The sequence below is a fragment of the Cinclus cinclus genome, chromosome 1 (assembly GCF_963662255.1).
Source record: "Cinclus cinclus chromosome 1, bCinCin1.1, whole genome shotgun sequence".
In the NCBI taxonomy this organism is placed as follows: Eukaryota; Metazoa; Chordata; class Aves; order Passeriformes; family Cinclidae; genus Cinclus; species Cinclus cinclus.
In genome coordinates this window covers 61,520,773-61,545,262 of record NC_085046.1, presented here as the reverse complement: position 1 = coordinate 61,545,262, position 24,490 = coordinate 61,520,773, and the positions used below count along the sequence as shown (strand labels likewise).

The window sequence follows — 24,490 nt, the reverse complement described above, 5'->3', positions numbered from 1 at the left end:
TTTTGCAGCCAGTATTTGATGTATTTCATAACAAGGTGGAATCTGGGAGATGATATCCAAATTAGGGGAGTATTTGACTGGCTAGAGGGTACAGCTAATATTGCAAGGGACCTCAACTGCCTGGAGAAATGTGCTGTATAATTGTATAATTATTGTAACTTCATGAAGTTCAGTAAAGGCAGGTAAAATGTCCCAAATCTAGGATGAAATAACACCATGCTGCATTATGGATGTCTGGGAAGCCACTTTGTAGGCTTTGGAATTCCTCTGGGAAAACTCTGGTGCAGATGAGTCAGCAGTGGAACCCCTCTGCAATTGCCAGCTGTGCCCCAGCTGCTGTTGGAGAGAGCAGCCACAGGCCCCAGGGAGTGGCTGATGCCTTGGACTTGGCAACTGTGAGACATCACAGAGAGAGTGTCCATTTTGGGGTGCCTCAGGACAAGGCTGACACACTGCAGCAATTCAGCAGAGGGACAGTGAAATGATCAGGAGGATGGGGCACATAACAGACAAGAAATGGATTTGTGAAAAGACAGCTAAGAGAAGTTATTATTGCTGTTTATGACTTCCTAATGGGACAGTACAGGGAAGACAGAGCCAGACTGTCTTGAAGTCAGACAGGTCTTGCAGAGGTAGGATGATAGGTAAAAAGTTGGACAAGTTGGAACACAACAAATTGCAATTAGGTGCAAGTAAAAATATTTTTCCCTTAGGGTGATCAAATATTGGAACAGATTGCCCATAGTGGCTGTGGTATTGCTGTCCTTGGAAATAGTCAAAACACAAGCTGCAATTGTAATAGGTCAGTCCAATTCATGATGTTGTTCAGATCTTCTGTTTATGGCAAGCATTAAGAAAACAGGTGTGGACAACCATCTTCCATGGTCCTTAAGACCATCCAGAAGGGCAAAAAAGTAGATATTTTAAAAATAGGAAGTACTTTTGAGCATTAATAAAGATCCTCTAGAAATTTGGGTTGTGAGACGCTTTGTACAAAGTGTGTAGTGAGCAGAACTGCAGCACTGTACGATACTGTGCTGAACCATAAGTTGACCTGCACTTTACAAAATACAGAAAAAACATTGATCCTTTAGGTCACAGGCTGACAGCTTGCCTCTTTCAGCAGCCCTGAATCTAGACCTGTCTTTTTTACTTCATTCTACTTGCATCATCTGCTGGCCAAATATCCTGTGTTCTCTAATTGTGACCTGAGTTACTTTATGAATAACTAGGGTTTGTACAGGATTGTGTCCAGCTCCATTCTTTCTGTCTTCCAGAAGCCCTGTATATATACAGATGAAATAAGGACAGGGGTTTCTTGGTGAACTGGAAATTAATCCTTCCAAATCCCCCTTAGCATCAGTGAGTTGTTCCCAGTTTGATTTTCTCTTGCAGGCAAGTCCCTGTAGTGGGATGTTTCAGTGCTGATGCATGTGGCAGAACTGTTTTAAGGGGACACTTGGAAGAAGGTGAATCAATCAATCAGATCAGAGTACTTCAGAATTACAGGAGGAAACTGACCCCTCCACATTTCAGTCCCTGTTTAAACTTGCATTATATCCAGATTGGTGCAGTGGTCTCCTATATGTACAGTTCTTCACAATTTCCCAGTTAAGGCACTAATTCAGCAAAGTAATCTAGCACATACACTGCATCAAATATGTAAATATGTAAATGATTCCTGTAAAATCCATGCAGAATAAATAAGGAGAGAAATAATTGAAGAGAAAATAAAGTAGGCCAAGCTCATTCTGAACAATGAATTTGGTGTTTTCTAAGCCTTTATCTTTGGCCATGATTTTTTTGTTTTTAAAGAATTCTGAGGCTGTCATCAGGAATGGTCAGATTGACTGTCCTCAAGTCTGGAAGGCACAAACATTTATGTGAGGCCTCCCCTTGGCAGATGGTCTTTCAGATTTCTGTGGTGCATTGGGAGAGGTATTTCTCTGGTCTGTGCAGCACTGCAGGCTGCCTTAAGAATTCGCTGTTGGAAAAAGAATCACAAGGAGGTCAGGCAGTTATTGATAAGCATATGTGGGCTACTGAGAAGGTCAGAGTCAGGGGCCTCCCACTGAGGCAGCCTGCAGAGGACTGTGCTGTTGGAAAAGCCACTCTGGTTCACATTAAAAAATCTGCCAGGAAAGAGAAGAACAAGGAGGGGAGGAGAAGAAATATCAGCAGGATTTGGGGATTTAATTTCATTTGTATGGTCAGTTATCAAAAACAAGAATTTCACTGGGATTGGTGTCCAGTATTTTAACATCTTCAGATCTTTTTGTAGATTGAAATCAATTCATTTTTCTGATGGAGTACGCTTCTTTTCAGTTTAAAGGATGTCTGGTACTGCTGAAAACAGTGTTTACAGTAGTGACTTGAAGATAAAGCAAAATAAAAATGCTAGAAGTTTTTATTCAAGAAATTAGTAATTTTTAGTGGTCTCTAAACCCGAAATGCACATATTTTGTAAGTGATAGATGTAGGATTTCTTACCTCCTTTATGATAAGGATTGCTTACCCCACAGAAATGAAGTTAAAACCCATGTCATATAATCTGCAATGAGGTTTTTTTTTTATACTCATGTATAAAAACATGACATGTGAGAAGAGATGTGAGAAGGAATAGGCTCAGAACTTTCTTAATTTGCTTGGAACCTATTCTTTTTCCAACATTTTTCATTCTCAGTAATCTCCAGTTACAGCAGAGCAGAGATCAGAGGCCAGCTGTTAAGGTTTCTCTTTTGTGCTGGATAGTGATGGCAGAGTGAGAAATAAGCCACGATCTATGACCAAAGGCAGACTTGTAATTACTTGCATATAACAATAATTGGCTTTTACACTGTAACAAATGCTCTGAGTTTGCACATCTGAAGTCTGCAGTTTGGATCAATTCTCTTGTTTGCAAAATCAGCTTGCCTTTGTTAGCACCAGAATTGCCCAGTAACAGAGTGGGAAATGATCGAATGAGGTTCACTGCAAAAGAAAGGAAAAAGATTCTGTACTGATCAGACAGTGGATTTAAATAGGTTCCTGTGGAGAACTGGAGTTTGAAGGGGAACTGGGTGGAGTGAAAATAGGAAGTGTTGACTGACTTTGTTAATACTGTTTAAGAGGTCTATTGTTTTCTCCTGTTACCTGGTGTAGTTTAGGCTCATAAACTGAGGATGTAAAGGACTTTTAAAAAAGGCCCAAAATCAGTTGACACAAAACCTCTATCACACACAGTTATGTACAAAGTTGATTTATCTTAATGATCCTACTTGTAAATATTTATCACTCACAGTAGCTTTCAGTATTTGAAGATCCATTTTGTCAACCTGAAATTGGGACGTGAACTTTTTCCTAAAAAGCAGGTGTTCTTCCCCCTCCCCCATAAAACTATATCCTTGGATGTCTCAGCATGAGTTATTCCCATTGCTTGTTGTTCAACACCCTGATCGGAGAGCAGATGAGACAGTTATTCCTGCTGTTGCTGATTTACTATTACAGCTGCTTCCTCTTCTTGTGATTTAATTTGAAGTTTCAGCCCACCAGGGGGCTAATGGTCCCCACCTATGCAGCTTTAAGAGCTCACTGTTGTTTTCCACTGGAATTTTATTTCCATTCCTAGCCAGTGATTTTTTTTTTTCCTCAGTGTTCATGTGGTAACTGTGAGGCAGTATTCCATTAGCCATTCTCATGAAAAAAAAAAGAAAAAATAAATCCAACCCAAAATCCCATGCAAATCTTTAGATTGAAAGCTTGCAAATTAGAATTACTCTGTTACAGTAAAAATTCAGCAAATCAATAAGTTTTCTAGTGTTGTTATGACTATTGGAGACTCATAGAAAGAAACCCAAACTAAACAAAACAGCACCTTATCAATCATTTCAATTCCTTACATTTCTCTTCTTTTGAACATGCAGCATATAATATTCACTTCTTTTTTCATGTGTTTCATGAAAATGTAGGGCAGGCGGCAAACCCAGGAGTATGTTTCATGGTGGGTATTGCCTGTGGTGAGATGAATTCCAAAAACATTAGCAAATGCACTGCAATCCACTGTGTGATTGTGTCCTGCAGGCAGATTCTGCACAGGGAGCTCGGTTTGAGTGTGACTACAGACTTGTGACTGCAAATGGTCAACCAAAGAGCACTTAGTACTTCAGGAATGCTTTACACCAGACTTCTCTCAAGATGCAAATTGTACATCTGCCTCACTAACCTATTCTTGAAGCAAAATTTAAGAAGTAATAAAATTTCCAGTTGACCTTACATTTTAAAGCATTTTTCATTCTAAGTAATAAATTACCTTGAAAACGTTTCTGTGCCAACAGGATTAACTTTGATGCTCTGCGTGGATTGCTCTCTGCCATTTCAGTTACAGGGTGAATTAAAGAGTAGCAGTTTTGAATTTACATTTTGTAAACCATTTGGTTTTCTGGGTTTATTGCTTTTTATGTGATTAAAGTTAGTGTATGTGCTTAAGTTTTCCTCATTTGAGTATAAATTTGTAACATCAACATTTATGTTTTACGATACATTCTCTGCTGGCCCGAAGAGTGCTTTGAATTATGCACCTTCTAGTGTTTGATTATTTCTTTTACCAGTTCATTATTGGTTTTAGAAGTTTAGCTCTTCGAGTTGATGGTATCTTATCTAGCTGTGAATCACAGTTGTTTTCTTCACAGACATGCTGTTTTCAATGGCTTATTTCTTGCTTTGGATTGGTAAGAAAGGGGAGAGGAATTGCATTGCAAAAGGGATGAAAGCTGAGCTTGGTGGCAGAAGTGGCTGCATGAAACCTCAGTACTTTCAACTATTATTAAAGAGTGGTACAGTCTTTCCCCTATTGAGTAGGAGGATTTTATTACCAAATATCAGTGTTCAAGGTTGCTATTTACAGTATAAATCAAATGCACTACTTCCTAAGGCTCTGATTGATGGAAAACAAAGCATTAACTGCCCGGAAACAGGTTTTCCTCTGTTATCACTTAGTTGTACAGTGGTCACTAACCTTTTCAACACAACCTTAATACTGCATTGCTAATTGTATAATTTAAAGAATACAACATTTTAATAGTTACTTCAGGAGGAATGTTAATCACAGTGCTTTACAGCTGGTTTTGCTCACTGGAAGCTTACCAGTTAATAAGCTAACTACTGTAATAACCATTAGTGCAAACTCTGCTTGGGTGATGTCTCTTGCGGTGTTTAATGAATTAGGCTCAAAAAATAAAACAGAGTATTAAACTTGTCTGACTTGCTGTAGAGGCAGCACAGAATTAGTCATTGGCTGTGAATGTTAATCACTCCACAGCAATGATAATTTACAGCATTGTTGTAGCACTCTTGTGCTCGTAAAATGAACTTAATAACCCACTGCTACCCATGGGATAAGCCTTCCTTCTCCTTCCCTCCCCTTTGCAATTGAATACTCAGTCTGGCTGCATAATAGCCATGTGAAATACTGCATTTAAAAGAGTGAGCAGCTGTATGATAAAATAAACAGCTCTAAAACAGATTTGTTAATTATCTCTTTCTTTTATTCACAGAGGGTGTTTGTGAGATATGGCTGACCAGTGAAGACACAGGGGCTTATGGCAGAGACATTGGCACAGACCTCCCCACGCTTCTGTGGAAGCTGGTTGAAGTTATTCCTGAGGGAGCTATGCTGAGGCTTGGCATGACAAACCCTCCCTATATTTTAGAGCATCTGGAGGTAAGGAAGAAAAGGAATCATTTATATGCCGACATGGACATTCATTGAGTGAGTCAGCATGGAACCTTGTGTGAAGTGTCTTTCATTTTAAGCAGTAGCTTAAAAACATAATAGACTTAAAATACATTTACAAAATTAGACTAACAGCGTTAAACCACTTGCCTGACACAGCAAGTTATTGAGATAATAAGATACTGAAGTAATTTTGGAATTATAATATTACTGAGATCTCTGACATGTAGGACTTTATTGTAGTGATGTTCATTTGTATATATGTCTAGTATTTCCAAAAACCAAAGGAAATGTCATTTGAAAGTGGTGGACTATAGGATTGAATATTTCATCCTGCTGCACCTCAGATATATATTTCCAGAAGTGCTATATGGTGTTCTCACTCAGTGATGCATTCATTATCCTATTTTTAGTGTGTTTAGAGCTTCCATAGTAAGAAATATAAATGTAAGTGTATATCTGTGCTTAAAATAAATGTGACAAGGCAGTTCAATGAAATTAGAGGTATGTAACAGTGTGAATTTGAAAGAGTAGTCTGTTCACGCAGAGGAGGAAGTGAGAGTTTCTTCTGCAATATAGGTTGGTTTTGGTGGATTCTGTCACCAAATGAATTTATTGAAATTCCTGGGAACTGTCCACAGAATGAACATAACTGTAAAGAGGAGGAAAAAGGAGGGAAGGATGTAGTTGAAGGTAAATTTTGTAACCATATGCATGTGTTTCCAGATAAGTAGCAGGTATCCTTGCTGCTTTCCCAAAGATAAGATAACATTAATAGTTGCACTTGTGTTTTCTTAAGATGTCAAGGACAGTATTTTCTCAGCAGAGTGCTATAACTGCATCTTTGCCTTTTGTTGAAGCTTGTGGGCTAGAGGAATCTCATCTTGGTAGGAATAAGGAGGTTTTCACTTCACCAGCTAAAAAAATTGAACTGCAGAAAGTTGCAAGAAACTTCCTGGGTTGTTATTTTATTCTTTGGCTTATCATATGCTTCACTAAGAGAGTGTTTTAACTCGGCAAACTGAATAGGAACCTTTAGGATGTGGTGTGGTCATGTTTTCGAGAACTTTGCATTGAGTCTGGGACTCCCATATCTTCCACAAGCTTTTCTTATTTTTTTTTTTTTTTAATTTTAACCTTCTTCAGTATCTTGTACAAAAGCAAATCAAGCTTTTAGCAATTTTCATAGTTAGTTTCTTTGCTTTAATTTTTAATTCAGGTTATTAAAAGTGTTTTGGCATAGACTGCTGCTTTTGTTGCCGCTGGTCATTGTATGAGTGCTCTCAAGGCTTTAAAAAAAAATCAGTTGCTGTAAATAACAAACTGCTCTGCCAAGATAAGGGACACTCCTGATATAATCCAAGAAAAGTGGAAAGAATCTTGCTTTCCTTCAATCATGGTAAGTGTGAGCATGTCACAAATCTAAAAATATGTGGTATCTAGTCTTCCTGTTTCTAAATTTTCAGAAGGTGCTGTAGGTAGGACTTATTTTTTCACGTGACACATATTTAGGAAAAGTACTCTTATCTCTTTGAAGACGGATCTTTAAGTGTCTTGGCAAAGGGAGGGGAATTAATAGATGCCTTTTGGAAATATGTGTCTTGAATGTTGCTGTGCAGAACATGTGTCTGTGTGCACCAGCCTTTTTGTGCAGTAGCAACATCTGCTGTTGCTCATCCTCTTCAGTGCTCCATATGATTTTCAGTTTATATGATTTTTCTAAGGATTATTTAATCACATTTTTATGTTTCACGTGTGACCAAGAATTTCTGATCTTGAAATGTGGTGACTTCAATTTTGCTGATTTGTCAAACTAAATTAGGGAAAAATTTTTTTTGCTTTCTGCGTTTCCATCTAATCTCCTCTTCCAAGCTTACCAGAGTTTTCTCTGAAGGATCACTGGGGAATGTAAGCTGTCTCCTGTATACATTTCCACCAAACAAAATAAACTTTTTATAGGCAACATGCTTTTAACCTTCCAGTTGAGGAAAGGGTAAAACTGTAGTTTGTTTAAAAAGCAAAGTTAAGTGAGAAGCTGATTAACTCCCATGTCAGTTGATTAGGATAAAATCCAGATGTAGAGCTCCTAAGAAAGGTATGGAGATGTGTTACTCATTGCAAACATCTTTCATTAGTTGTTTTAAAGGTGCTGCATTTTCTTAATTTATTTTGTTACAAATAATCTGCCTAATTATGATGTTGTTTGGCTTTCTTTAAAAAAAAAAATGCCTGTTAAAATGTACTAAACTTGTGTCACTTTTTGTATGCAATGCAAAGGACAAAGTCATTCCCTTCATGTATATTTTTAAAAATCAGACATTTTTGGCAGTTGCATACAATTGTACATATGCAACTGCTCAGCAGGGGTTTGTTTCACTTTCAAAATTATATATGGCAATGAGCAGAAGTAGTCATCTGAATATAGAAATTAATTTTGAGATCTGGACAGAGTTTCCCTATAGACTCAGCCTAAAAGCAGTACTTTTGATTTGTTTACTTTTCTTCCGTATTTCTTGGAGTTTGCCTGCAGGTGAGTGTTTCATCTGCCTCAGTAGCTGGGAATGTTTCTGTAGTCTCCACTAAAACGTGATAGCCAACAGCTCTGCTGTTCCAGTGGTGGAGGCCAGCACAAGGAGAGGAGGAGGAGGAAGACAACTTTCCTTGGGTCAGCAGTGGTGGGATTAGAGCAGAAGAGAGGGCAAAGTAAAGGTGTGAACACTTGCAATGGGTGTTAAGGCTCTTATGCTGAAGGCTTGGTATATCTGGGGGCCTGGGCCAGTGGCTATTCAAACTCAAGTTTGTTTAAGGTAGGGGATCAGTTTAAGTTTTCATATGATTTAAAATAGCATAACCAGTACCTTCGGGTACTGCTATCAGAGGATACTGTTAATCTCATGAAAATTCTTACTATGCTTGTGTTGCGTGGTCTGACAATTTAAAAACTTTATTTATTTAATAAAAACATTTGGTTTTTATTCAGTAAATATGGTGGTAGTAGTGCCTTGTGTAGCATGAATAGTCTTGGGATGAGAAGCACACACGTGTTTTCAAATTAAAAATTCTGTGTTCGCTTGAGCCTTCTTGTCTAAAAAGAAAGATATGTTTAGAACTGTGCAATGTTTTATAGTCATGCAGAATATTAAACTATTTTTGGCATACTGCATACTAGCCTACATCAGTACAAAAAGAGCCTTTATCATAATTATTCAGAGTATAATCAAAAGTACTAGATTTTTTTGTCTGCTGTTGTCTTTAGCCACAGTTGATTACTGTGCTTACACTAGTGCATATGAAGTACTAAGAGCAGATGAGGAAAACAGAATTTGGTAGCGAAGACACTATATCTAAATTTATGTTCATTTTGGAGTCTTTACTTAAAAATAAACACAATTCTCTTAATCAAACTTTCCCACTACCTGTGACCCAAAGCTGTTTCAAAGACATACCATTAGTTTGAATCCCTCTGTTCCCACGCAGGACTTGGAGTACAGTCATGGTGAACCTGGAGTGTGGCTATTGCTCTGATTTCCTTGGAAGCTCATTTAGTTTGTCCACTATGAAGTTCACCCCAGACTGAAAAACCAATGGCTGTGAAGGGAGCATGCATTTTAAAATTTCACTGCTGCTTTCAGTGGGCACATCAAAGTGTACACAGCAAATCCTGGCAGGACTTCTCCAGCGTGAGGTTTGTTGTTATGACAGAGAGGATTATTTAGCGTGTTTAAAGAAACTGAAGGACCGGAGACTCCAACGCTTGGTTGTGGTACTAAGACTGAGAAAGAAGTTGGATTTTGGTTTACCTACAGAAGACATCCTCAGTTTTCCTGGCTGAGCAATGGAGGTAGTTTTGTATTTTCCAAAGTGCTCTCACAGTCTCAGCAGTCTGTTTGAATGGATAAATCACGAAGCTTACATATTCATCATAGAGCTTACTTATTTCAAGGTTAATCTCAAACTGAGATTTTGAGAGAAGCTCTTGCCCAGTATCAGTCCTATCTTAAAATATTCATGCAACATGATGTTGAGGAAAACTTGGGATTTTATCTATATGGAAAAAAAAATATTAAACAGACATGGACTACGGCCAGGGAAAAATAATTTGCCTCAGATTTTTTTTTTTTTATACATAATGTGAAGGAGAAGGTTAGTGTTAGAATCCATTCTATAGTCCTAGAAAAACCTGCAATGGAGTGTTGTATGTGTGTGGTTATCCTGTATGTTCTTGTCCATATGTCTTTGCACAGAGCTACTGCTCTAATTGCACACGCTGCCAGATGTCAAAGATTTTATCTGCCCGTGTTATCAACATGTAGCAAAAGTACATAAGGAACACACCCTGCTTTAGAGGTAACTTCCAGGCATTCTTTCCCCAGTCATATTATGAAGCTACTTGCTAGTGCTCTGGTGAGACAGCGTTTAACATCCACTTCTAGTGACTGATGGAGAGGGAGAGTTGGTAAAAATCCATTAAAGCAATGGTAGTAGATAAATGATGAATGGGGATTAATCTGGAAAGTAAAAAATAAGGCAAAATGTATAGTGACTTGAAATTAATGTTCATGGCATAGTGTTAGATACTAATTTTGCCTTGACTATATTTCACTGCTCCTTAGGTTTAAACTTAATTTTCTTTTTAAGTACCTGAGGCTCCATCCAAATCAGGAAGGACTCTAGATCATCCAGACTGTAAAAGGGCAGGGACTCACATCTCAGCCTTATCTTGTCTCCTTTGTGGATTTAACATAATCCCAGAGTTGTCTGGGATTTTAGTATGGCACTTTCTGTGAGTGATGGGATGCTTCCAAATCTGTATAAAGGAGGCAGTTCACACCTGCCATTCCCGTAAGTGCTTAATTTCACATGACTAGATGAGTAGTCGTCTTTGTCACCTGTCAAAATGAGTCTGTCTCAAACCATACTATATGCCATCTGTGGACTATATCTCCGTTATTAATTCAGGACATTTGAGTGATACACCAGCCATTGAGATGGAGTCTGCATGGCAGCAGAGTCTTTAAATGCAGAAGGTGTGCCAAGTGTACCATGAGTTGCAGTAGTATTTCTTTGCTCTTTTGCTTTGATCTTTCGTGTCAGCTCGGTGTTTATGTTCCTTAACCTCATTGAAGCTGATACCCTACAGATGGCTCCCTCAAACATGCCCTGACACAGCACATAGGAAATTATTACAGTATTACAGTAAGATTACTAATTCGTTTTCTTTTTTCTCTGTTGTTCTTTTTTTTCCTGAGTGCACCAAGCGTTTTTGAGCATTGTGCATAACCTCAAGTTTTGAATAACCTCGAGTGTAAGCTGATTTGAAATGTGTTTAAGAAGGGAATAATATGCACACATTCCTCAATGGCAAATAAAAGGGCAGCATAATTTCAAGAATTAAAAGGACTTTAGGGCATGTATTTGCTTTGTTTCTAGTATTTTTTTTTTTGTCATTTTCATAGACTGCTGCTTTTGAAAGTGCCAATTAAAAATCTGTTGATTTGACCAGAAAAAAAATGAAAACTGCAGCATACATTTAAATAAATGAATAGTTAAGCCCCTGACTTCTTATTACTGTGAGTTTTGTAGTGTTTTGTACGCGGTGGACCATGCAACTTTTTCTTGCTGTAATTACAAAGTTGTCTCTATGCAAACTGTGTCTGTTTTGCTAGCAGTATAATTGAAAAGAATCTCAGATACTAAAGGGAGGAGGATGGGGCAATTGCCTCTGTCCTCCTAAGGTGGGGCGGGATGGGGAAGGTGAGGTATGAAGGGATGTTTATTATTTAGTTTAGTATTATGTTAAATGCTTATTTTTCCTATGGAAGCTGTATGTGCATCTTTGCTTACTCTGTGCATTCCTGTGTTTTAGTTTTTAGTACTAAAATAGCCTGTCTCTCCTGTTCTTCCTCTCAAAGCACTCTTTTTCTATGAGGTTTTCAAATACAGCACATTTCCTTGAAATTACTCCTTAAGACATGGTGTCATGGGAACATGAGCTCACCCCAGAATCAGTGTATTTTTTAATATTATGGAGTTGGGAAATGGATGAATCTCTGCTGTGCTTAGCGATACATTTTGTCACACCATTTTCTCTAATCTAGAATTTTAACATCTCGTACACAGCAGATTCTGTCGTCTGTAAATGCTTGGTGACATGTTCGTTTCCAGCTGGTAGAATATGATTTGGCTTAATAAATGTCAAAATAAGAACCCATTTTACTCGAAGGTTTTATGCTGTATTTGTGAATCTTGGGTTCTCTCAAAAACCTTAACAAATTGGGAACTTTGAAGAATAAAGGTTTCCTTCCAGACAACATGGAAGGGAATATTTGTGTTGTTGGGAATGAAGCTCATGTTCTTTATAAAACTAGTAAAAAAAATGCATTGAGATACATAAAAAAACTGGCTTTATTTATGCAAAATTCAGTCTTCCATCAAGACAGAATATTTCATGCATGTGTCTAGTGCTCTTCTATATTTAATAATCTGTGAATAAAAATTGGTAGTGCAAAAAGGGGTTAACATCCAGGAGCGCACTGCTTGACCAGTTAAATCTGTGCATATTAGCTGTACCTTAATTATGATTTGCCCATATGAATGTTGTTCTTGCTTGTTAGACTGCCCTAGAAGAGTATTTAAATGCAGACAGATCCACTCTCAATCTTGTGCTGAGTGTCAGGCTGTCTGTCAATTACTTACAATACTGTCTCATCCCAGCAGTCCTTTGGAGCTGGAGCTTACTTCTGGTGAATTACTAGCAGAAAATAAAAATCACCAGTAATTGAGCAATATGTTCAAAGAATAGGAAATGCCTGTATGGGATAGTGCATTTCTGCTAAATAAAAGCAGGATTTTATCAGTTGCCATGCACTTCAACGCATTGAGGTAGAAGCTATTGTCAAACACAGAGCTTGCATAACAAACTGTGCCATCTTCTTTTAATATTTCTGCCTTCATTGTTAAACAAATAACATCTCACTTTCCTAGTTATTTATATTATAATAAGTAAAGTTCTACCAGCTACTCTCCATGCTGTTTCAAAAGCTTCTATTTAGTTTAGATGCATAAACCCTTTGTTTCCTTTGATAGATGAGCTGTCACATTCCCTGTGCTTTGCAGCATCATCTACATAATCTTCAGTAAGACTGCTTGCTTCGTTAGGCTTTGACATTTGTTTAAAAAAAGGTTGATTTTCTTGAGGTGAAGATTTTATTTAAAAATGAGAAAAAGAAAATACATTGTGTTCTAGAAACTTTAATAAAACTGCACAGTAATATTTGCTTTGGGTTGTTGTAACACTGTTAATTGAGGAAAATATATAAAATCTCATTCTTTGAATTCAATTGGTTTAACTCTGTTAAATGTGCAGGGGTTACTGGAGAATGTAAATTCTATGATATAAATCTTGTCATTATGGTTTGGAATATTTTATTCTGTTTTACTATGAAATTTAGGTCAGCTCATAAATGAAAGTGGTAGTATTTGCCTAAAGGTTTAAGTTTTGATTAAAACCTTCCACTATTTTCCTTCCACTGGAACCTGCTAAAGCAGTTGCTATTTTAGATATCATACTTGCTTGTTTGAAATGAAGGGAAACAATAGAGAGGCTTCCTGGCACTGCCTTGTCTTGGTACAGATGAACTCTGGAGGGGTGTGCAATTCATTCTAAGTCTTCCTTCTGAGCAGAAACCATCAATTCTTTTCTGTCCTATGGGATTCTCATTTTTGAGCTGGAGAACAAATTCATAGTATGGGTGAAACTAGTAATTCATTTCACTCATTCAGCTTTCTGAAGACAAAAAGGTAGTGTGACAGTCCTACTTGCCTACTGTGTGTGTCTCTCTATGCTTTAATTAATTTTCAAGGTTTTATTAGCATAAAGTATGATTGAGACAGAGAGTTACTTAAAGTGGCAGTGTGCTGTTGCAATAAATCACCTTTTTAGGGACCTTCCCAATATGTGTTTCTAATACATATTGAACAAGGGAGTATTATTTTACTTCTGGAAAAAAAAATGTATTTCACTTGAGGAGTGCTTATTGATGAGAAATTAGGGAGGACCATAGAGTAAACAAAAAAAATGTGCATTTTCTTGCATGTCAGAATTAATTTCACAAGGTATTAGTATTAACTTGGTTGGCTGGTTTTGATTCATTAAACCATTGCTCTAACCATTAACAAAATGTACACTTCACCTTAAAGTGAAGCAGTTTTTGGAACTGGACAAACAGCGCTCTGAAGCTCCACAAAGGCTCTTTAGGGTTGTAACGATGGCTGCAGCAGCAGCAATAACAGTTCCCATCTTTGAAAGCACTGAAGCATTTTCCTGCATGGTGCACAGACATTAGTGTGGTACTAATGCTGAGGGTGTCACGGAATCAGCTGTGTTTTGGTGATGTGGAGACTCAAATGTACTTGGGCTAATCCACCCAATGGAGATACTGATGCTTAACATTTTTACCCAGTGTAAAGTCAGTCGTGCTTTAATATTGGAAGCAAATTGTGATAGAGATGCCAGCTTGCTTATTGTGAAGAATTTCAGGAACCAAGTTTTAAGATATCTTAATGGTACTGTGGAAGTTAATGGTACTGTGCAAGAAGTTTCTTTTCATTCTTGGGTATACCATATCCACCTGTTAACACAATAGGAGAATTCTTGATATTTTTGTGTTTACAAACCAGGTGTTTAGTGTATTTGGTGCTGTGTGTTCACTTTGTGCACTGACTCATGGGAAGAGTGACAAACTTCAGCTGAAACTTTGGACCGTGAAATACAGTTATTGTATTGTGATATTATCTGAATAGCACTACTTGTGCAGGAACTCAAGTTAGCTTGTGCCCTTGTTTAATAAAGGAAGATGTGGCAAGCTCTTGAAGCCGTGTTTGGTGGTTTTGGTGTGGCATGGTTTGGTTTTTTAAGGGATTAGGCTTAGTAAATATTAAGCTGTGAGGGAAGAAAAAGTTGCTTAGCTAGCTATGGTTTGTCAGTTTTCTGAGGTTGGAAGCATTAGAGGGATCCCACACCTAGGAGAACAGCTGGGAACAGCGAGGGCTGAGCATATGGCTCTCATGGCTAGTTTTTCTATCAGCAAATCACAGCTTGCAGTCTGGTTTATATCCACTTCCAAGGGTGGCCTGAGCTAATACCAGTTTTCTGTTTGATAATGTAGAAGGCATTTTTCCCATATGACAAAACAGATTTTTTGCCCTCCATCTGGCAACCCAAAGATTTGATTTTAAGGTTCAAATTACATTGGCTAGAATTTCATCGGGTTCTAACTGTTCCAGTGTGACCTGCCTTCATGCTAATAACAGGATAAAGACCTGAGCATGTCATGTCATATTATGTGAGGTAGGAGTTGCCACTAAGCTTGCCCGTCATGTGGCTTCAGTACATCTCCTCCAGTTCATACACAGGTGAGGGAGAAGCATTGCCTTCCAACCAGTGTCCTCAGAGACATCCCACATGTTATTTTTTTTACAGCCCCGTTACTCACGGGGGTGGGAAGTGGGGAGAGAGTTCCCTATTCATTTGTTTTAACAAAACTGCTGTGGGCTTTCCAGACTGGATCATAACTGTGTCATCATTCCCGTGCCTGCATCACAAGATCACATCTGTTCCTGAGCTGCACTGCAGCAGAGGAATTTATAAAATGAGCCACAGCCACTTGATTTTCATCCAGACTGTGCTGGTGGTGGCACTACTCAGCTTCTGAAACACAACAGTCAGCAGACACCCCTCGTGACATATCCCAAACTAATATCTACCACAAAGGGATGAAGTTTTGAGGGAGTGCCATTTTGTCATGTTTCCATGTGGACAAGGGTTTCTTTGGGCTTCACTGCTGGCAGAGGACAAAGTCCTTTTGCTAGCAAGCAAGCTATTATCGTGACTCAAACACAAGACAGAATTCAAATACTTGGATTTTTGCCTGGTTTAGGTAAGGGGGAAGAATCGCTGTCTGAACAGCTTGCTGGTACTGACATAGTGATGCACAGATACTGATGTTTATTGTCTCTGCAATTTTCTATGGTTGCACATGGTGTCAATGCAAACAGGAGGTGTGATTTTCTGGTTAGGTGGTTAAATTTGTGTATTGTAATTGCTAGGATAAAATACCCTGACTAGATAAAAATCTTCCTGGTAATGTGCTTTGTATTCTAATGTACTTCAGCTGCTAAGGACTGGAAAAAACAATTTCATATGTGGTCAGTATCCTAAAGGATGTTTCGCATACATTGTTGTTTTCCAAATGTAGATGACGCCTGTTTTTGTAGCATCAGGTTAAAACAAACTGTGCTACTTTTTGACCTTCTAGTTCCTACATGAAATTCCATTTTTGTGTAGTGCATCCCTTTATTCACCGACACATTATCAGATTCCAGGGAATAGTGAGAAAAGGCAATCAGCCGTTTCAGTCATGATGAAAGACAGACATTTTCTTTCACAGTGATATAGTTTCCAAACGTTGCTCATTTATTGTTTTCAGATGGAAATAAAATTCTAGATTTTTTTTTTTCTAACTGTAATATGCAATTATACCTAGTAATGCAAAGCACTTTAGAGAAAAATAAATATATATATTTATAAAAAATCAACAGGAAACAGATGTTAGGCTTAGAAAGTTGAGACATTGTGAAGTACAAATACACATTAGCCCATGATGCCCTTCAAGTACTCTTTGGGATATTAACTAATAGTTTTATTCAGTGATGAAATCTGGTATACTACATGCAATCTGTAGTATGGGAAAATCTGTCAGCATTGACTAAGTATGACTGTTCAGTGCAGAGTAGTTGTAGTTTAATTAAACCTATGTGGTAAAGAACTTCAATGTTAGTTTAGGGGTAAGGAGGATAAAAGATAAGACTGTCTTACCTTAAAGCTGCATGTTAGAATGCGATATTTCTATCTGAACAGTACAAAATTTGGAAGACTGATGCAATCATGCAAAGCTTTTGTTTAATTTATTATTCTCTTTCCTTCTGAATGGCTCACTCAGAGTTTCTGTTTTATAAAAGGCAAATTTAAGACCACAATCAGTACTTAAAAGTGAATGCCAATGAAACAGTGGGTCATCAAGTATTACTGTTTCACTTTTGGCTTGTGTAATAATTTGTGTTCTGCTAAATTCACAAAGTTAATGATTGCAATCCTCAAGTACCTGCTGGGAAATCAGTTTATCAGTAGGACCTTTGATTCAAAGCACATATAGTGCATTTAGTGTAGCTTTAGATACAGAAATCAAGCTAAGAAAAGCGTTCACATTATAAAGAGGTGTTTGGAACCTCCTTCTCTCTAGGAGGAGCTTTGTCTGGCCAGAATATCCCTGAAACCCATGATCACAGCAGCTGGGATGTGTTCGTGTTCCCAGATAGACTGTGTGTGTGTTGTATGTGAATTTCTGATACACAAGACAAGCTATTTACTTTGTAAAGAATGCCAGTTCTTTTGATATGGAGTATCTTTCTGAACCAAAATGATGCAGTGGAATAGTCAATAATGTTTCTGAGCTTGCAGCTGTAGCTTTTACTGTATGCGAGGACCTGTAGTGAAAGTTGAAAAGTTCAGTTAATTAATGCCAGACATTTTGTGTCCCATTAGTACAGAACCAGGGGTAATTACTTTAAATGACAGCAGTTGTGTTCTTAATCTTGAAAGTGATCGGCAACAGTGATTGCAGAAAACATATGTTTTCTTTCTTTTACATGGGGGGTAACTGGAAAAAGCAGTTCTGATTAGTCTTGTTTAACCCTGGCTGTTGGACGCCGTTGGTTTGGTTCCTCTTAGAGGAAGTGCAGTCAAAAGCTCCCTCTTGGCCACATCCCCCTGAAAGAGATTGACTGTGAGACCAGCAGGATTCTGCATCTTGCTGTCAGATCATCAGCTAGTGGCTGTGGGGTTGGGTGCTTTGGTATTTTTGAATCTTCTGGGTAGGAAAACACTTTTGAGATTTTAGAATTTGGTTTTCGTTCTTCATACTTCACAACAAAATTTTCATTTTTTTAAGGGGAATATGAGAAATAAAACCAACATTTTCATATAACTAGAGAATTTCCACATTTGTGACCTTAAAAATCAAAACTTTGTGGTAAAACAAGGCAGGGTTTTTTAAAATCTAATATTTCTATCACAAACAAATAAATAGACAGTGAATCTGTTTGGGGTTTTGTTCTATGAAATGATTCTCAGCCTTACAAAAGTTGGAATAAAATCACACTTTAGTATCTAGAAATTCTAATAATAATTTATTATTTTCAAAAAGAATTCACAAACTGATCTCGTATTGAAGAGTCTGTTATTCAGAAGATGCAAAATTTGAGAGGAGTGGCAAAGAATTTTTCTGTGTTGTAGGGTGAGTTATTTTTAAGAGCTTGGCAGATTTAGAAACATGTTGCGAAACATGAGTTTCATTGATTCCTTATATCATAAATCTGTTTTTGAAGATAGAATGAAGTACTTGGAACCAAGAGACAAGCAGAATAATCGACTTGTGGTCCATAGCTTAAGTTTCAGCTGGTATGTCCCATATTTTAGTAGCATATTTGATTACTGATAAACAGAAAAATCACAGATGATTACAAGGATGCTTCATATAAATTACATTTGCAAGATTTTCTAAAGCTTAAAAAGAAGGTTTTCCAACTTTAGGTACTTATTCTGTACAATTCCATTTTTGAAAATATATTCTTGCTGAACATCTATAATTATTAAGGGCAATTATTAAAAGCTGTGTTCCTGCAAGTGAAAAGGCATGAGGATGTCTGTCTTCTCTTTGAAAAATCTAGGCCAGCCTTGTAGAAATACAGAGAGAAAATATAAATGCGTGACTAATATGCTGATTAATGGTCTGGAAAGAATTTGTAAATAGTTGTATCTTAAAAACTAAATATGGCAGAGGTATGTGTTGTCAGATAGTCTCTGTGCCATCATAGAAAACAGGAGAAATGGCCTGAGTGAGCCTGACTGGAGTGCACAGAATGCACTGGCAGAAGAGCAGTGCTCAGTCCCAGGCCATTTCCTGTATGCCCAAAGCACAGGGAGGAAGGGAAAACCATACTGTAGACCTGAAGACCATGAAGACCTGGTTGTTCATGGACTGTGGTTCTTTATCCAAGTTCACTTATTTGTTGCAGGACAAAGATTAACAAGTAGTATGATACCATATTGCACACAGTCTAGACGCTGGTTGGTTTCAACTTTTAAAAATACTTAAACTTTGTTGTTTTACTGTATGTCCTTAATGGGTTAAATAATGAGATATTCTATTCTGTCTCACATTCCTTTACCTTTCCAAGCCTCTGTTGGGAGTTTGATTTGGCTTTCATTAGGAGATTTTGCATTTTGCTATTACCTTTACTTTTTTTTTTTCCCCCCGACCTTTTGCATTTGTACAAAATGTATAACATCCTATGTCTTTTTTCCAAGCAGTCACTCTACTTTTAAACTGCCCCCTGATTAATTCTATTAATTTGACAGCCAAACACTTTTAATTTCTGTCCTTTTTTCTGAAGTAACATAGGTAACATTTCAGACCAGTATTGGAGCAGGTTTGCAAGTGATGAGGTGTACCTTAATTAGCAACTGGCCAACTTTAGGGATGTTCCAATTATAGACATTCTCATTTTGGTATCTGAGAAGTTGCCTCAAGAAGTTGCCAACAAGAGAGCAGCTAACCTTTGCCATCTTCTGAAAACAGCCACTGTCTGAAATCACCAATTTTCACAATACTTTACCTCTAGAATTTTCATTTAATTGCATAATCAATACTACATAGGGAAGGTGATCCCTATCTCAAAGGAAATTTGGTGTTACCACTTTCTTCTTATTTTCTCTTGAAACAAAATTGCTTTCAGATATTTTCATCCGTCCCTACTGTTTCAAACTGGGCTGAGGCAATTCAGTATTGTTTGGGTTTTAGAAGTATTACTGCTAATATTTGGCCCATATATGAATTTAAATGAGTTTTCTGTACTATTTACATAATGCTTTAAAGCATCTTTTTCTTTTAATAACTCTTAGGAAATGGCCAAGATTCTCAATCATCCAAGAGTATATGCTTTTCTGCACATACCAGTCCAGTCAGCCTCTGACAGTGTGCTCATGGACATGAAAAGAGAATACTGTGTGGCAGACTTCAAACAAGTAGTGGATTTCCTTAAAGACAAGTAAGTCTACTAATAATTGAGAAAATGACAGTGTTGGGTTTGTTGCAATGTCAAGAACATGTGTCTGAAAACACAATTATTTGCAGCTTCATAATTAAGGTATGAAAAAAAATGAGGTTCTTTCAGCTTTCAAAGTCTTTGAGTTTTCTGTAAGCCCCTTGATGTGGTTGGTCCCTATGCTCAAGCTTTTATAAGCATCTTAAATCTCTGCATGACATGCTTTTAATTTGTCAATATATTCCTAATCTCTTTCAAATAATGCATTCTTAAATTATTTTTATACCTAAACTACTATATATAGATTGCTTGAAGTTGGAGTTACTGAAGTTATCTTTCATGTGGTTTTTGAACATTGCACGCTTTGTGTACTAGAGATGATCCAGCTTGAGCAAATGTAAATGGGTTAGTTTTGTGTTTGTTTGTCCTAGTAAGTATTTTGTGTGCTATATCTTATGTAAATTTACATCACTATAATAGCACTCTAATCTTGCTTAGGGGACTGATGAGTTCTAGATTAATTTCAAAATTATTTCCCTTAACAACAGAGCTAATTGTGAGAAATTAAATAATATGTCATTCATGTATTTACTTATGCTGACACCAAGATTAAGGTTACATCTACCTGCAAAGCTTTTGTAACTACAAGTAATGATTTCATATCAATTTCATATAGTAAAGTATTTTCTTAGCTTTTAAAAAGTTAATAGTGACATATTTTGATGGATATTTCTGCACTGATTGTCCAAAAAATGTGTCTGGAGAGTAATTTCTGACACCTTGTTTGGCTACCTTGTTCTGACATGTTTTTTATCTGTTTCTGCTTCCTTTGTTTGTGTGCTTCTTCAGTGGCTTAAGGGCAGTGGCATTGTACCTTTGACTCTTACCTTGCACTAAAATACTGGTATATCAAACCAATTGAATGTTCATAATCAATTTTTTTATGAGAGCTGAAAAATTCAGAAGTCTAGCTATGTAAAACATGTCATCTAATAGCTGCATGGGAATTAGAATATGTAATAAAGAAAGCCAACTGTGACACAATAGAATCTGTTTTGCAAACTGAATGTGTAATTTATAGGACATTCCAATGCATCTAGGACAACTGATGGAAATGGGGCTGCTTGTCTTCATACAGGTTGATTTACATTAATTTTCCACCACAAACAATGGCCATGAATTCTTGGCACTAAATTTCATGTGCCTATGGATCAGTGTTAGTTTTTAATTAACAGATGTATTGTATTCCCACGTATCTTAAGTGGGACTGTGTCAGTTTATGTCTTAGTTGACTTGAAGTTGATTCATTATTCTCTTCAGTAGTTTTAGCATTGGCAGCTATTATCCTCACAGCAGCTGGATTTTCGATAACCCAATATAGCTGGCACATTTTGGGGCATATGGAGACTTATTAAATTATTCAGCTCTTGCACACAGAAAAGAGTGAATTACTTAATACCCAAATTTAAAGCAGCTGGTCACTGAGCATATAGTAATGTATGTCTTTTTCCAGGGCTTTTTTGTAGTGAACTTAACAAGGAAGAAAAATGGTTTGATGTCTTGATTTTAAAGAATAATAAACTTTATTTATCCTGCTTATTAAGAAAATACCAAATTATCTAGTAGTTCCTCTTAGAAAATAGTCTCCAGATATTAAGATGGGAAAAAAATCTTTGTACCATATGGCAGCAGGATAAAGAAGCTATACAAGGCAGAGAAAATGTTTTTAGTTGCTTGAACGTGTGCTCATCTGTAAAATGCAAGGTTTTTCTTTACAGTTAAGAGCACAGAGTCTTTGTAGACTTTACTCTTTTGACAGCAGCCAGCTATTACATTCCCATGTAGATATTCCCATAAAGATCTCAGCACAAAATTTGCCAGAACTTAACATGGCTGCAGACAACTCCAGAGCCTAGAGCCAGAATACCTAAAATTTAATATGTGTTTAAACTACTTTAATAGTCAAAAGGGATTATTTCTTTCTCCCATTTATCAGAAAGGTAAAATAAACCAAAAGTAGAACCCTCTATATCTCCTTTCTCTTTTGCCGAGGCCATAAAGACATCTAGAAGCTTCCTACTCAAAATGCACAAGGACTTATCAGTAGAGTCCAAATGTCATCTTTGTCTCTAGAGTATGACATCTGCTCTGATAATAACTTCCACCAAAAGTTTTATTAAAGCAATAAATATATAGGCTGACCTGCTGAAGAAGTAAGGCCATGCATCAAGGAATGCTAATGATTATTAGTTAAGTGTTTAATAACTTGCATTCAGAAATTTAAGCACATAAAATTAAGTCCAGCAAGTAAAAATGAAAGGAAAAAGGAAAAGAAACATCTATGTTACAGTTTTGTTTTTTTTTTTGGAACCCCAAAGATCTATCAAGTGTTTTCTGAATATTTTTCTCAATCGGGCCAGCAAAACACTCTGGGGCTTTTTTTGCCAAGAAAAGAAAAACAGTTTTTCCTTCCTCTGGAGGGCCATGAGTGACTGCAGAGGTATCTTCTTCAGAGTGGGCATTTATTTATATCCTGCTGAGCACAGAATATCTTATAGAGAGGTTAGAGTTCTCCAAGAGTACTCCAAACATAATACTCAATATATTGAAACTCACTTTTTTAAAAAGAATGGAGCATTCTGGACACTCTGTGTCTGTGAAGTTGGAAATGTCACATTTTTCCTCTTTTTGAGGACTCTGCAGGCATGAGAAATGTAAATGAACTTTAAAAATTAGTATTGATGTTCTAGTGCTGGCTTTTGATATGCAGCTCTTTGTATTTCAGAGCCACTCTCCCAAGCCAGGTGACAACATTTTTGGTTTAGTATGATCAATAGCAAAATGCATAGAATACAAAGCAAGAAAGACAAATCCTTTAGACTGCAAAAACTGAAATACAGAAAGCTTCTTTTGTATTTTTTTAAAATTCCTTGTATCATATTTTGCACCTTTTTGCACTGAAATTTCAGTAAGTTTGACTATTAAGGAAAATATTGTTGAGCAGTTGCGCTTTGATCTAAATATATCTAGAGAGCTAATATGTAGATATACATGTATAGATAGCTAGATATAGATGTAGAGATTAGATATATATATATATAGATGTAGATATAGATATATTGATATATTTCCTGATAATTTATTTGTAAACTGTTCTAGAGAGCAAGAGCATGAAGTGAGGATGTATTGATTAATGTAGTGTGTACAGAGTCTGTAGGGACTAAGTAAGGACTAGTGCCCTGGTCTGTGGTTTCTAGGGACTAATACAGTAAGGAGTCTGCAGGCACTATTCACAAGACTGATTCCTGCATATTAGTTTCAATGTGTTTGCAACCAAATACAGGACTTCTAGAAATTGCTGCTAAGTAAATTTAACCCAGAGACCAATTTAGTCATATCAGAAGGTCTTCTTTTTGGTGTCATTATATCAAAGTGTGAGTTGTTTTTCAAGTGATCTCAACTTTCAAGATTTTGCATAGATTATATTTCTGAAAGGTGATATTTGTAGTTGCAAAAAGAGCAAGGCAGCTTTAATTACCTTGAAATTCTGAAATTTAATCTCCTGAAATTTACTTTTGATGATAAAAGCAAACAATTGGAAAATATTTTAGTTAAAGAAACCTGAGATCTGAATGTCATATTCTGTAATTGCTTGAGTAATCAGCAGTGTGAAAATATACCCATTAAAAAGTCCTTAGAGTGGTAATGTTTTTTCCAAATGTCATTTGCTTTTGTTGCCCAGACTATATTCTCTCATCTTGTTGGTTTGTGAAGTGATTCTGATGTTCATCAAAGTTTATATCTCCTGTTACTACTGCTTGGTAGGAGACTCATAAACCCAAAACCTAGATCAAAGGAAAAAAAAAAAAAAAGGAAATTTAGAGTTTGGAGAATAGTGTAATTCTGAGGAAAGGCTGGGTTTGCCTCCCAGTTTGTTTTTGTTTGTGTTCTGAGATAGTAGCATAACATTGTTTTTAATCTGTTGTTGTTCTGCTGCTGTTCATTTGAGACTGTTTTATAATTCAGACTGGGAATATTGGAGCTTTCAAATGTCATCAGAAGGCCAGCAAACCTGGTCTGCTGGTGAAGCCACAGCTCTGTCAGGCAGAAAGTTCTGGGGTTTCTTTTCACTGGTTCTGCCTTTTCCATTAAAATCAGACCTACTCGAAACCCTCTCTGAGCCTCCATTACTTTTAGTTGTAATCAAGCATTGATTTTTCAGCATATGTAGGTACATAATTACATGCAGTTGGAAAAAGGCAGTAAAGGACTTAAAGTAGTAAATGTATGCAATGGAAAATAAATCACAAACTTGGAAGGAAATTACTCACTCAAATGCAAACTGAAAACCTAATTGCCCAGCAGTTGCAGACAAGAAACTAGAGATAGTGTCCAAATTGAGAGAAGGTGTTACACAGTCCTGGGCTCCCTACTTCCCTGTTGCTTTACCAGGAGTTAAGCTGACAAATGGTAGCTTCAGCAGCTCCCTAGGCCACTCTTTAATTCTGTTTTTAAGGGTTTGGGGTGGGTTGTCTTGTCTTGTATTTCTTTTGATCTGCCTTGACTTTGTCTCTTTTGTTGCAGTGGCAGCCAGGCTGTATCTGCTTGTGACTTAGT

General features: G+C 37.0%; 1 protein-coding gene across 1 annotated transcript in view; it reads left to right on the top strand.

The window, feature by feature from the left end:
- CDKAL1 (CDK5 regulatory subunit associated protein 1 like 1) overlaps positions 1 to 24,490 on the top strand; it is a 377,407-nt gene that overhangs the window by 226,193 nt on the left and 126,724 nt on the right. Inside the window, exons 10-11 of the mRNA XM_062514885.1 lie at positions 5,532 to 5,698; positions 19,731 to 19,876. Coding sequence (XP_062370869.1) covers positions 5,532 to 5,698; positions 19,731 to 19,876 — 313 coding nt within the window. The remainder of the gene's footprint in view (positions 1 to 5,531; positions 5,699 to 19,730; positions 19,877 to 24,490) is intronic.